The sequence below is a fragment of the Patella vulgata genome, chromosome 1, assembly GCF_932274485.2.
Source record: "Patella vulgata chromosome 1, xgPatVulg1.2, whole genome shotgun sequence".
NCBI classification, from domain to species: domain Eukaryota; kingdom Metazoa; phylum Mollusca; class Gastropoda; family Patellidae; genus Patella; species Patella vulgata.
The window spans coordinates 61,452,930-61,465,447 of record NC_065879.2 but is presented as its reverse complement, the minus strand read 5'-3'; the positions used below and the strand labels follow the sequence as shown (position 1 = coordinate 61,465,447).

Below are 12,518 nucleotides of genomic sequence, written 5' to 3'. Positions count from 1 at the left end.
GAAAAATTAAATTCTAAAACATTTTTTTTATGTATTAAAAAAATAAAGACGTTTTACGTATTTGTAGGTAAAAATTATTTCCTATTTAGTGTAAATGGGTATTAAAATGAGTAAAAGACACCATTTTGCCCGAACCAGTAACGTCTTATGTAAACAATTCACTCGCCATTGAGCGAATGATTGACGCAGCGTGATGAGACGTCACGTGTTGAAGGCAGTCATCTTTTACAGAGATATTAGAAGCCTTTCTTAATCCTCTGTGAAACAGATTGACTGTTTATTACACTGATTTTAAATGATTTAAATTTGTACCCATTATTACAGTCAATTTAAAGAAATTTTGATTCCCCCAGGTAAGTACGCCTATGACTACACTGGTTAACAAAGCCATCTTAATAATATTAAATATACATCCAGCCCTTGGACAAAATGAACTGCGTAAAATTTAACTCACCCCGCCATTTCTGCCTGGAGGATAAAACACGGGTCACCATTTCATGTTATTGTAATATTCACATCATATCAAAATCAATCACCAGTAAAAATTGGGAATATTGTGAGATATTAATTCTTAGCATAGACAATCTTTCCACATTTAGAATTTCATAACAATTAGTTCCACTAATTACTGGTACACACTGAGATTTTACTACAGGAACACTAAGGGTTGACTTCTCATATCCATCTATGGACTATTCTTCATTTAGTTATTTTTATTGAAGGGTTTCTAGAACATCTGATACCACTTCTCATTTATTTGGAGGAATTTCCCACAGCCAATTATTGTCTTCTTATTTTGTATGAAGTTGAGAAAAACATGTACCATTTATTGATCTTCTCTTATAGACAATAAATTAAATTCCAGGTACTAGATATCCTTACATCTGTGTCCCAGTAGAATACCATCATAATCCAAGAATGATTTTCTTCTATTTAAAAAATTCACAACACAGTTCAATAATATCATAGGATTAATACATTATCATTTTTCTACCCATTTCTACTTAGTTTCAGTTTAATTTGAAAAGAAACAGACTGAGAAAACAAATAAACCAATCATAATATCTAACCGCTTATCAAATATTGACAAATTGCCATGAAATTTGTACTTCACACATAGCCAATGTAAAAATACCGTGGATGTCACCATAAACTTTACTAGGGTGACCACCAACTAAACATTGGAAATTTTAATGCAAAATGACAAAAATATGTGAAATGCTGATTAGAAAATCATAAAAATGCTGTTAAAAAATAAACTTTAAGATCAAAGCTAAAGTAATATTTTTGTTAATATACACACTGATATTAAAAAAAAATTCCTGTCACTAACTACTCAAATCCTTTTGATGTTTCGATTCAAAGATTAATCCCAATAAACCTTACAATCCATCTTTGCTCAAAGAAAGAAGAGTATGCTTTAAGAGACCTTGAATCATACAATCTATCAAAATTTGAGCATAGTTTTAAATAACTCAAATCCTACTGGTTTATAAAAATTCTGTTAAAGTCATGTTATATTCATCTTGTTAGATCTTGTCTACCTGTAGGCTACTTCAACAAATGTCATAAAATCACAAGATCTTGTCAACATAATAACCTAGTTTCTCTGTCCCTTACTTCAAATTTACAGACTGCAAAATTGTGTCAACCACATAACACTATTTTGCAGTCCCTGATTTCAAAATTACACATTACAGGTATTCATTTTTGTTTCCTAAATTTAAAACATGATAGAAATTCTTCCTTAATCTAAGTTTGAAGGTCTTTAATAAACCAAATTAGCTGATACATCACCCTTATAAATTGTAGTCAAGTACAAAAACAAAGTACAGATTATTCCTTAACCAAGGTTAAAACATAGGTTTAAAGGTCTTCATTTAAACAAATAAGTAATTAATAATTTACTTCAATTATATCTTGAAGATTAAAGGTGTCTCATATATTAATCTCAGTTATGATAAATATCTTGAGGTAGAATAATCTTATATTATACTACATATTATAAACTGTTGTTATGATCCCCTTTATAGGTATTCCTCATTTAAATACCTTCAACAATAACACTCTAATTGTCATTTCTTTTAATATAATAGATGCCTTCATAAAATTATGTTGAAAAAAGAAGCAAGCACACATTTTCAGTTCTCTTGAACCTCTTCAGGCCATACAGATATAAGATAATGATGTTAATCATAACACTATTTTTGCATATCAAACGCATGCGGAATGAGCTTGATGAATTGGCGCTGCATAACAGTTGAATGGTATATAAATGCTAATGTTGTGTAATCTTTACATCGTCATTAGAATATAATCGCTTGGTTTCCTCGACACTAGGATTAGTGATCTTTATGGTCTTAGCAGAATATATTTTTTCCACTTAAGATAAGGCAAAACCCCCTGAGTTTACCCCCAAATCAGTAAAAGACTAATTTGCATGTTACCCATCATGCAACATATTTTCTCTTGTTGAATAGCTTCTTTGATTTCCTGGATACTGATAACATATGATTAGAAACCTTGGTCAACTTATTTGGACAAAACACATTGTTAACCTTAATTTGGCTATAATAGCATAAATTAACATATTAAACCCCCTTTCCCCTGATGAGATTCATTGGGACTTTTAGGGTGTTATTGACTGGTAATGGTAATTTGACTGGCCTATAAGTCGGTCTCATAAAGCGATCCTGTGAGTAGTTTCTAAGAAATAACCAAAATGGAATTTAATCCATACAAAAACAATAGTGTTTTAAACACACTTTACTTTGTAAAACCATAATTACAAAATATACTATTCAAAAAAAGTAGGGGATATTTGATTTTTAAGTGTTATTAAAGTCACCTAATGAAACTGACGAAGAAACAAATGACAAAATGAAATGAAGTTCACATTCATCGATTTATTCCAAATGATCGTTAGACTAAGTAAGGCACAGACTGACCATTATAAGGGTAAAATGATACCCGGGGTCAAACAGCAAAGTTACCACAGCATCACAACCAAGTGAGTAACGGGTAAATCCTCCTCTGTTTGCCAAACAAGCATTGGTCCGACGTGGCATACTCCTAATGAGACGTCTAAGGTCATTTTGGTCCAGATTGTCCCATTCCTGTTGCAACGCAGCAGCAAGTTCTTGGACATTGGCAGGACGTTGTTGACGTTGACGTAACCTCTGTCCAAGCATGTCCCAGACATGCTCGATGGGGGAGAGGTCGGGACTCAGTGCTGGCCAAGGTAATGTGGTGATGTTCTGTTGTTGGAGGTAACCTGTAACGATTCTGGCCCTGTGACATCTTGCGTTGTCATCCTGGAAGATGAAACAGCGGCCATGACGTCGTGCGAACGGCACAACATGGACTGCCAAGATGTTGTCCCGGTAGTACTGGCCTGTAACACGCCCTGCAACAACATGTAAAGCCGTTCTTCCAGCAACAGTGATGCCTCCCCACACCATAACAGAACCACCCCCAAATCGATCATGTCTGATGACGTTAACGTCTTGGAAGCGCTCGTTTCGACGACGCCACACCCTCCTACGTCTGTCCAAAAAATCAACAGTGAACCTTGACTCATCTGAAAACATCACATTGCTCCAGCGTCGATTATCCCAGTGTTGACGATCCCTACACCAACGAAGTCTTGCCTGAATGTGATGATCTCTCAAACAAGGGATCACGCGAGGACGTCGGGCGCGAAGGTGACCCCTATGCAGTCGATTCCGAATCGTCTGGCCACTCACTCTCACACCAGTGTCTGTTTGAAGACGAGCGCTGATCTGATTTGCTGTGATGACACGATTTCTCAAGGCCAAGGTACGGATAAATCGATCCTGGGCTTGAGTTGTCGCCCTTGGTCGACCTGAGCGTGGTCTGTCCTGTACAGATTGTGTATCACGGTATCTGGACCATAGCCTGCTTATGACAGACTGAGAAACATTCATCGTCCGCGCCACAACCGCCTGTGTTGTGCCGATCTGTAGCATGCCAAGGGCACGTAACCTTTCATTTTGGGTAAGCCGACGCATATCAAAATTTGTTTTCTGGTCACTAAAACAATTAAACTGATGTTTCCACCCTGGAATTCAATGCCACAATGACTGTAACATTCAAAGTCAGAGTCGTGCAAATCTTGGGTTGGACCCCCATGATGATCCCAAGCATCACCTGCATTCCATGCGGTAGCTATTGGTGCGTTTGGGCGTCACATGTAACTGGAAATGTTTCTTCTGTTAGGTTCTATAGTGACTTTTTTCGTAGTCATTTGCATATTTTAGTATTATGCACCCAAAATCAAATATCCCCTACTTTTTTTGAATAGTATAGTAATGGACATAAATTTACATTAAAAAATATATATATATATATATTTATTAGCTGTCTGATTATCTCAATTAAGAAGTAGTATCAGGTGTTCAAGTAAGATGGCATACCATGCATCGTAAAAACTGTGTAAAGTTTGTTTTAGATATCACTTAATTTTGTTTAACACTCGTCTGAAAACATAAATCAATATATACTACCATAATTACAATTAACACTCCCCAGATTACAATCTATGTAGGTTAATCCTTATCCTCTTAAATTAGACAGCCAATCAATAATCTTTGATCTTGGATGACAGATTTCAACCAAAATATGTTACAAAACTAAACTTATGTATATGTAAGTGACTTTGTAGTCAATATGAAAGTACCCCAAACTCTTATAAATTCAGATAGGCTGCCAGGCCAACAGACTGGGGGATAACCTTTGTCTTTTTCACTTCATTTGATATTTATTATTTATTTCTTGCAATGTCTACGTAGTTTGTCTTGTCCGCAGGTTTATCTTGTCAGTTTTGTCTTGTGTGTAGTGCAGAGAGCGTTCACAAATTTCTACAAAGTGATTAAAGGCAATAATTCACAACATATATAAATTTGAAAAGATTAACTGATAAATTGTAGTCTGCAGATTGTTCATAAGAAATTATGGATACCTGAGAGATGACAATATACAACCAAATTTCAATGTGAGCGTATAAAAGTTGTATCAGATGTTACCAATCAATGAAAAGACAGAAATTGTATTATTTTCCACTATACAAAGTAATTAAAAATGTTGTACCAGAGTGAAGCTGTTATAAATCTAAACCAATTATAATCAAATTACCTTATAGTGCAAAAGTAATATATTTAAACGTTTTTAAAAATTGGATAAAAATTGTGAACTGTAGGGGATCCACAAGCTAAAAATGTGATTTTTCGTACAATCAGGGGCCTTAATCCAGAATTCTACTAAACAGATTAACAATATACAAATTACAAGGTATGTGGTCAAACAGGTACATATAACAATCATACTTTAATCTTCTTACATACATTAACACATGTAAACAATAATATGGGGAAAACCCCTTATGTTCATGTTACTATTAATAGTAGCAGTTTTATATACATATTACTGTTAATGACATAATTTTCATAAAGTAAATCTGGAGACATGTTACTATTTATGACATAAATCACCTTGTTTATAATCCCTTTGCTGATATAATCAACACCAGTATATTAATATCACAATGTCATCATTATATAACTGATTTAACACTAAATACTGGTCTACAGATTTCATTCAATCATTTCATTCAGTTGATGTTAGGATCATTTACACGTAAGGTGTCAATTATTATACAATCCACCTGTATAAATTACCACCATCGCACTCCAGCAACCCCAAATAAAAACACACTGCTAAATCAAAATCTAACTTCCAGGGGGCAGATACAGGAATTTTAAAAAGGGAAGGGTTTTGGCGGTGCCAGGCAGAGTGAAGTCCATAACTTTTTTACCTTTTTCTTACAATTTTTCTGAAAATAAACCCACTGTAAGTGTGGACTTAAAAGTGAAATTTGTTACATGTTAGCAGACCCATTCAAATAAATTTATTCTAGCTTGATATAATACAAATATACTTTTTACGTTTTTACTGCTGTGAAGGTATATTTAAAAAAAAATAATAAAAGGGTGAGGGGGCGCACGCCCACATAAATATTAATGATTAATCTTTGTTTGTGGTTTTCCTGTGCTACCATTTAATCAATCCAGTACATACAACAAATATTGATTCTGTAATGAAATTTGTCTTTAGACTCTTCTGTGACAACATGAATATTTTCATATTTGGTAATACGTTCACATGACAGTGGTTTCTGTAAATAATAACTTTGTTTGAGTTCTCTCCCTTCAAACCAGGGATGCTGATTCAAAATTTTACTTGTTGAACATTTTCAGTTGGAACCTTTCATAGACTTCTACAACAAATATTTCTTAATTATGTTATATAAATATTGTATTCTGAATAATATTTACTATTATCCAAACCCCCTGAAAAATAGGTGCACCATGATATTTACCATATTTAATCAATGTATCGGCTAATTGTAAAGAGATGGGGGTGACTGAGCAGTCTTATGCATGTAGGCCTGGAAATATGGCACCAGTCACTGACAATGTCAGGCACAAATTCAAGCTTTATCAGGCACAAGCTTTGTCATTTTGTCAGACACAGATTTATGTTTTTAATCAGTATTGTTAATAATATTTATGATACATGTCATTGTTATCAAAAAGGATGTACAAAGTGTTAGTCCTCTCTCTCTCTCTCTCTCTCTCTCTCTCATAGAGCATCTGTGGCATATCTGTCTCAAATTTGTCAAATGAAGGTAGACAGTCATTCATTAGTCTTACAAATATTTTTTTCTAAATTTGAATATATATCGTTATGTACATTTGTGTAGCTATGCTTTTTTTTTTACCTTGTGTTTAAAATGTACTGTACATTCTAGTTAAAAATACACTTTTCAAACAGATTCTCGCCAAATTAACTTCCTGAAATGGTCGAGGCACCTGATTTAAACAAAAGTTTAGCACAATGTGTACATGATAACCAGAATAAATTTGCATTATAAAATAGCATACATAATAAAGGTCAGAGATATACCATGTACATGTATCATTAAATCTAATGACTAGGATACTTCAGTGTATTTTTGACCTTTAATGTGCTAATAAATGATGAATTCAATACTCTACAGTCGGCTATCATCATCATGATCATAGTCCTAGAGGGTGATAAAACCATAATGTTGTATTATATACCATTAATGCAGATTTTATATCCAACATTCTGCATCTCTTCAACATAAACTCTACATGAAAATTTCACATCAATCAGCTGATCAGTTTAGCCTCTAGATCCACAAGATTTTAAAAGTTAATCAAGGCTGATAACTCTGGCAATAATTATTGGAAATCATTGGACTTCTTCATCTCATGAACTTTACCACTGTTAATAAATTTCAAGTCAATTGGATGATAACTTCAACCGCATTTGTGGATGACGGATGAATGAAAGTGATGAAAACCTAATCCACTGCCTGACACAACCAGTGGTTGCCAGGATAAATATGCCCACATTTTGCCAGAGATGGATAGAGAACAAGGTAAAACAAGCCAACAGTGAGGCTGATCTGCCACGCCAAAATCCCAAAATAAATAGTTGACACATTAATTAATCGCACAGTTATTTTTTTCAAAAGTATCCATCAATCAAACTATACACTAAGTTTCATCACCCTCTATCAGATAGAATCAAGATTATCTTGTCCAAAAGCATCAACCAATGAAATTGATTAGCTCTGCTTAGCTTTAGCTCAAAATGTTAATCATTGAACTCATTCAAGACATTCACCAAATGAACATCTACATCAAGTTTAAACATTCTACCTCAATTAAAAGCAGAGTTGTTATGTTCCAATGTCTTGACCAATAGAATTGCTTATCGTTCCTTAGCCTAAGCAGAAAATTCTAACCATCGAACTTAAGTCAAGGTAATGATATAATGAATCTATATTAAGAGTTTCATCGCTCTCACTTCATTATAACCAAAGTTATCCTGCTCCAAAGCATCAACCAATCAGATTACTTAACTCAGCTTACCGTAAGCAGACAATGTTCATTATCGAACTCCATCAAGGCATTCACCTAATGAACGCCTACACCAAGTTTGAACATTCTACCTCAGTTAGAAGGAGAGTTTTGTGTTCCAAAGTCTCGACCAATCAAATTGCTTATCGTTCTGCTTACCCAAGTTTCATCACTCTCACTTAATTAGAACTAAAGTTATCGTGTCCCAAAGCATCAATCAATCCAGTTATCAAAATTGGTTGAAAATCAATATACTTGTTCGTTTCAAGACCTTAAACTCTGTGTATCAATCTGAAGTCAATCGGATGATAACATAAGCCTCTAGAGCATCATAAGATTTTTCAAAGTGATCAAGGGCCATAACTTTGGCAGTAAATATTGGAAATCGTTGAAAATCAATAGGATTCTTTGTCTCATGACCACAAACACTGCATATAAATTTAAAGTCTGGCAGTAATTATCCGAAATTGCTGAAAATCAATAGGCTTCTTCGTCTCATGACCTTAAACACTGTGTCAATATTTAAAGTCAATCAAATATTATCTTTCACCTCTAGGCCAATTTCGAAGGAACCAAGATCTTTGGGATATAAACCTACATTTAAAGTTTCGACAAAATCAGATAAAAATTGTGATTCTTTTACATCAAGTTACATACACATACATTCAATACAGCTACACTGTAATTAGTTAATTGACATTCCTAAATAAATTTGTGTGTTAAAATTTATCTTGTGAATCAAGTGGGCAGAGAAGTGTTAACCCATAAAGTGGCAGAGGTTATTTCCCCATTAATATTTACAATTGGATACTCCTTGCAATGCGATGCCTACTTCCAGGCAAATCACTAAACAATCAAAGACGGTGAAGGAGTCCAATGAAATTTTGCTCCTTTTTATTTAGTACTTTGAGAGTTTGCCTGAAATAAGTTAGATGTCATCATTCAATTCAAGGCACAAGATGGCTTTAATTGGAATGTTTAAAAATTTTCTTGGAAAGTGTTATATACATGCATCAGGAAATGTTCATAAATGCTATTAGAGCTTGTGTTATGTAGGTTGGTGTTCATGACTGTACATGTATGGTTACTTGACTTTTGTAAATGTATAGGTAAATGTATAAAAAAAGAAACTTACTGAAAATCTTGCGGAAGAAAGTCTGCCCTCTTCCTGTATCAAAATCCAAACTTTTACTCAAATCTGAAAATTGAACATTTCACTTTTATTGATAAGGATTTCTACCCAACTCAATTTTGGCAGATATAACTGGATTTGTGGGAGACAGAAATGGGGTGTTTAAAGCCCACTCGACACAAACCAGTTAATTTCGTGACTAACGTATGGTTCAATTTTATTTCAATAATTTGCTTTCGTATAGGAGTAGGAAACAAAGACTACCTGTGTTTCCCTCAAAGCACACTGCTGTATGACATACCCAGTCACCATTAGCCCATTTGGTGCAGAATAGTAGGACATTAAAATACATTTTATTTCATTTATTTAAACCATTTTGAGAATAATACATAATTTGTTGTGCTTTATTTTTTTCTGAATATAAAACTGAAATCTTACCTGGCAGGCTTTCATTTCTCAGCTCTAATGTTCTTGATCGGAAAAAACTTTCTGCCGAGGCTGAAAATAGAATAAAAAATTGTGAATAAATTAATTAGCTAACAATGGTATACATGTAGCTCTAAATTGAGAGATAGATAAATGAATGAGGAGATGGATGTGCGCATAGAAATGCAAACCATCATTTGCATTTTTCAGACAATATCTGAAATTTTGCCAGTAGCAGCTTTTTCGCTTACACATCTTTGATTTCTGATTTACAAGGGTTCTTTTACATGTACACAAATATATGACCCTTTTCAACTCATGGATATCCATGTCACTGCTATAGTAAGTGAAACTTGGTTATTACAGAACTAACATAATGGTATATCTAAATATTTCAATAGTTTGCTTGCGCACAGGACTCTTTAACAGTGGGAGGAAGGAAACAGGATCACCGAAAAAACACAATGTTAAGCAGGCCACCCTATGCCTTGTAACGTACAAGCCGGGGATCAAAACTACAAAATGGAAATCAACAACAAGCCTTATGATCTCAAGAACATGCCTTAGATTCCTTGGCCACCAACGCAACCAACCCCCATAACTAAAAGAAGTAAAGATCACACCAAAAAGCAATTTTTTTTACAGTTTTTCAATATCTTGTAATGTCCACGATTTTTCACAGGATCCTAATCTAATATCATTGACCTTGAAAGACAACCAAATTTTTTGAAATGTAAGGAAGAATTCCTCTTTCACTAAATTTATCTCGTTTACAACAAGAGGGCTACTCAAGTCAATATATTATTTGAGATCATTGGAAATGTAAGAACATAAGAGGACATATTTGAAGACAGATTGTGAAAGGTTAGATATTTTTAGCATGAAACATGCGATGCAAACAGGAATCAGAGATCTGCAGTCTGAAATATTTGTACATGTATTTATATACGTTACTGACATTTGCAAGGTAATGTGAAGAGTACAGGTATAACGTGTACATGTATGTATATGATCAAACAGACAATATGTACCATTTATGTTTCAAGATCTTGTTGTTTCAAGATCTTCTGTAAGTTCAAAATACCAATAAGTTTCTATATCAAAGATTCCAGATTAACTCTGAACGAATGAAAATCCATTAAAGATGCTTTATGTAAGAGCTAAATCTGCCCATTGCAGGTTTTTCTTTTGGCCTCAAATTTTATATAAATTATTATTTAAACATTTATTAATATGACAAGCCTATAATCAACTATCTGGGTAATTTAAGAGTTTAACAATAAAATAGATAATCAAGACTAAAGTCTCAACTGTGAAGTACCACTGATATGATAATAAACAATGTACAGTATCTTTGTCAAAACTTCAAATGCTCATAACTATGCAAAGATTACAGTAATTTGATTGATATTGTCAATATATTCGTCTTTCATTATCTTTCATTTTAAAACTACTATATCCAGAGCGGCCAGCTCTTTATCTTACATAATGCATCTTTAACTGCATAAAGAATATGTTTTAGTGTTATGTGCAGGGAGTTTTTAGATAATAGATACATTTTATATCTAATGTCGGTTATTATTGTCAATTGAGACATATTATACATGTACTTTATGTGTTTCGGTATAAAACCATATTTACACTAGGTATTTATAAAGCTAGGTGTGAATCAGGCCCTAATAAAATTATATAAGCTGTACTAGAAGCGATCTATGTGTGAGAGAGAGGCTAACAAGGTCATTTCAGGACTAACTTATGGTATTTTTTTTATTGTTACTTGTATACCACACAGACACACACCTAAACACCTGTATATCACAAGCCTTGTTTACACATGTATAAAGGTCTATTCACGAAAAATTAAACATACATTATGCAAGAGCTAAATCTGTCTATTGCAGGTCTTTCGTTAGGCCTGAAATGTTATCACATAATCAACTCTAGATGGTTATGCTAGCCTGCGATCTTTAGTTGATTATGAGCCGATTTACTGCATACATGTAACTTTCCTTCACGATTTAACGATTAAATGGATAATCGAGACTATGCTGTTTATCGTACTAAATTCAGTAATTCGATCGAGCTAGGCGGAAATTTCAATCGCTTAGTTCTCGGTTCATAGTGGATCAATTTGAAAGAAATTTTCAATAAATTGCCTTTACATTATCTATTTTTTAACTATTATAGTGAGAACTGCCAACTTGTTATCGAATCTCCCATAATGTATCTTTAAATATCTAAAAATCAATTTGATTTAGATGAAAATCTGGTCTGAATTAGAATTTGTTTTCAAAATCTTTATATACATTTTTACTTATATCTTATTCAGTGAAGGATTGTTTAATTTAAAGACATACAATCTATGTTTATCTACTTGATAATTAGATAAATCAACAAGTGATTTGTTAGAGCAATCTGTGTACTACCAGTATACTCACTGTAATAGTTTAATTTACATGTTAGGAACCAGTACAAGATTTGCAGGATATCATCAATCAGTCAAAGACTTTCAGGATTTTTACAACCAGTTAAAAATAAAACAGAGATAATCTAAAATTATCATCTGGATAAAATCACTCTATTGCACCCTGATATATGACACAAAAGGAAAATAAAATTCAACATTTTTTCCTTGGTCTACAGTTATCGTTAACCCTCCTCAGGCTAGAATTATTATCTCATAGTTTGAAAAGAACAAGAATTAAAAAAAAAAAAAGCACAGCAAAATTTTGACTGTCCGTTATATTTTATATTACACACAGAATCTCTGCAAACCAAATTCTTATTTTAAGTTTTTATTTATGGTACTTTTATTGGTATATTATCGTGAATTCATGTATCTATATGACTTTGACAGTATGAGGTACACAACAAATTTATATATTTTAGTATAATAATTATTTATTAATAAAATATTCTTATTCACTTTTCAAACAAATATTTTTTCTCGGCCGAAAAACAGAAAGACATACCCTCGAAATGGAAAGCTT

The 12,518-nt window shown here is 33.2% G+C and overlaps 1 protein-coding gene across 6 annotated transcripts in view; it reads right to left on the bottom strand.

The window, feature by feature from the left end:
- Positions 1 to 12,518, bottom strand: part of LOC126831050 (ras GTPase-activating protein nGAP) — a 152,754-nt gene that overhangs the window by 95,003 nt on the left and 45,233 nt on the right. For 5 of the 6 annotated variants that reach the window (XM_050561658.2, XM_050561665.2, XM_050561683.2 and 2 more), the window contains 2 exons: positions 9,541 to 9,600; positions 9,106 to 9,168 (listed from right to left, as the gene is read on the bottom strand). In XM_050561658.2, the coding sequence (XP_050417615.1) occupies positions 9,106 to 9,168; positions 9,541 to 9,600 (123 nt within the window). Of the gene's footprint in view, positions 1 to 454; positions 586 to 9,105; positions 9,169 to 9,540; positions 9,601 to 12,518 lie in introns of those variants that run through there. The other variant, XM_050561699.2, reaches the window with a different exon arrangement.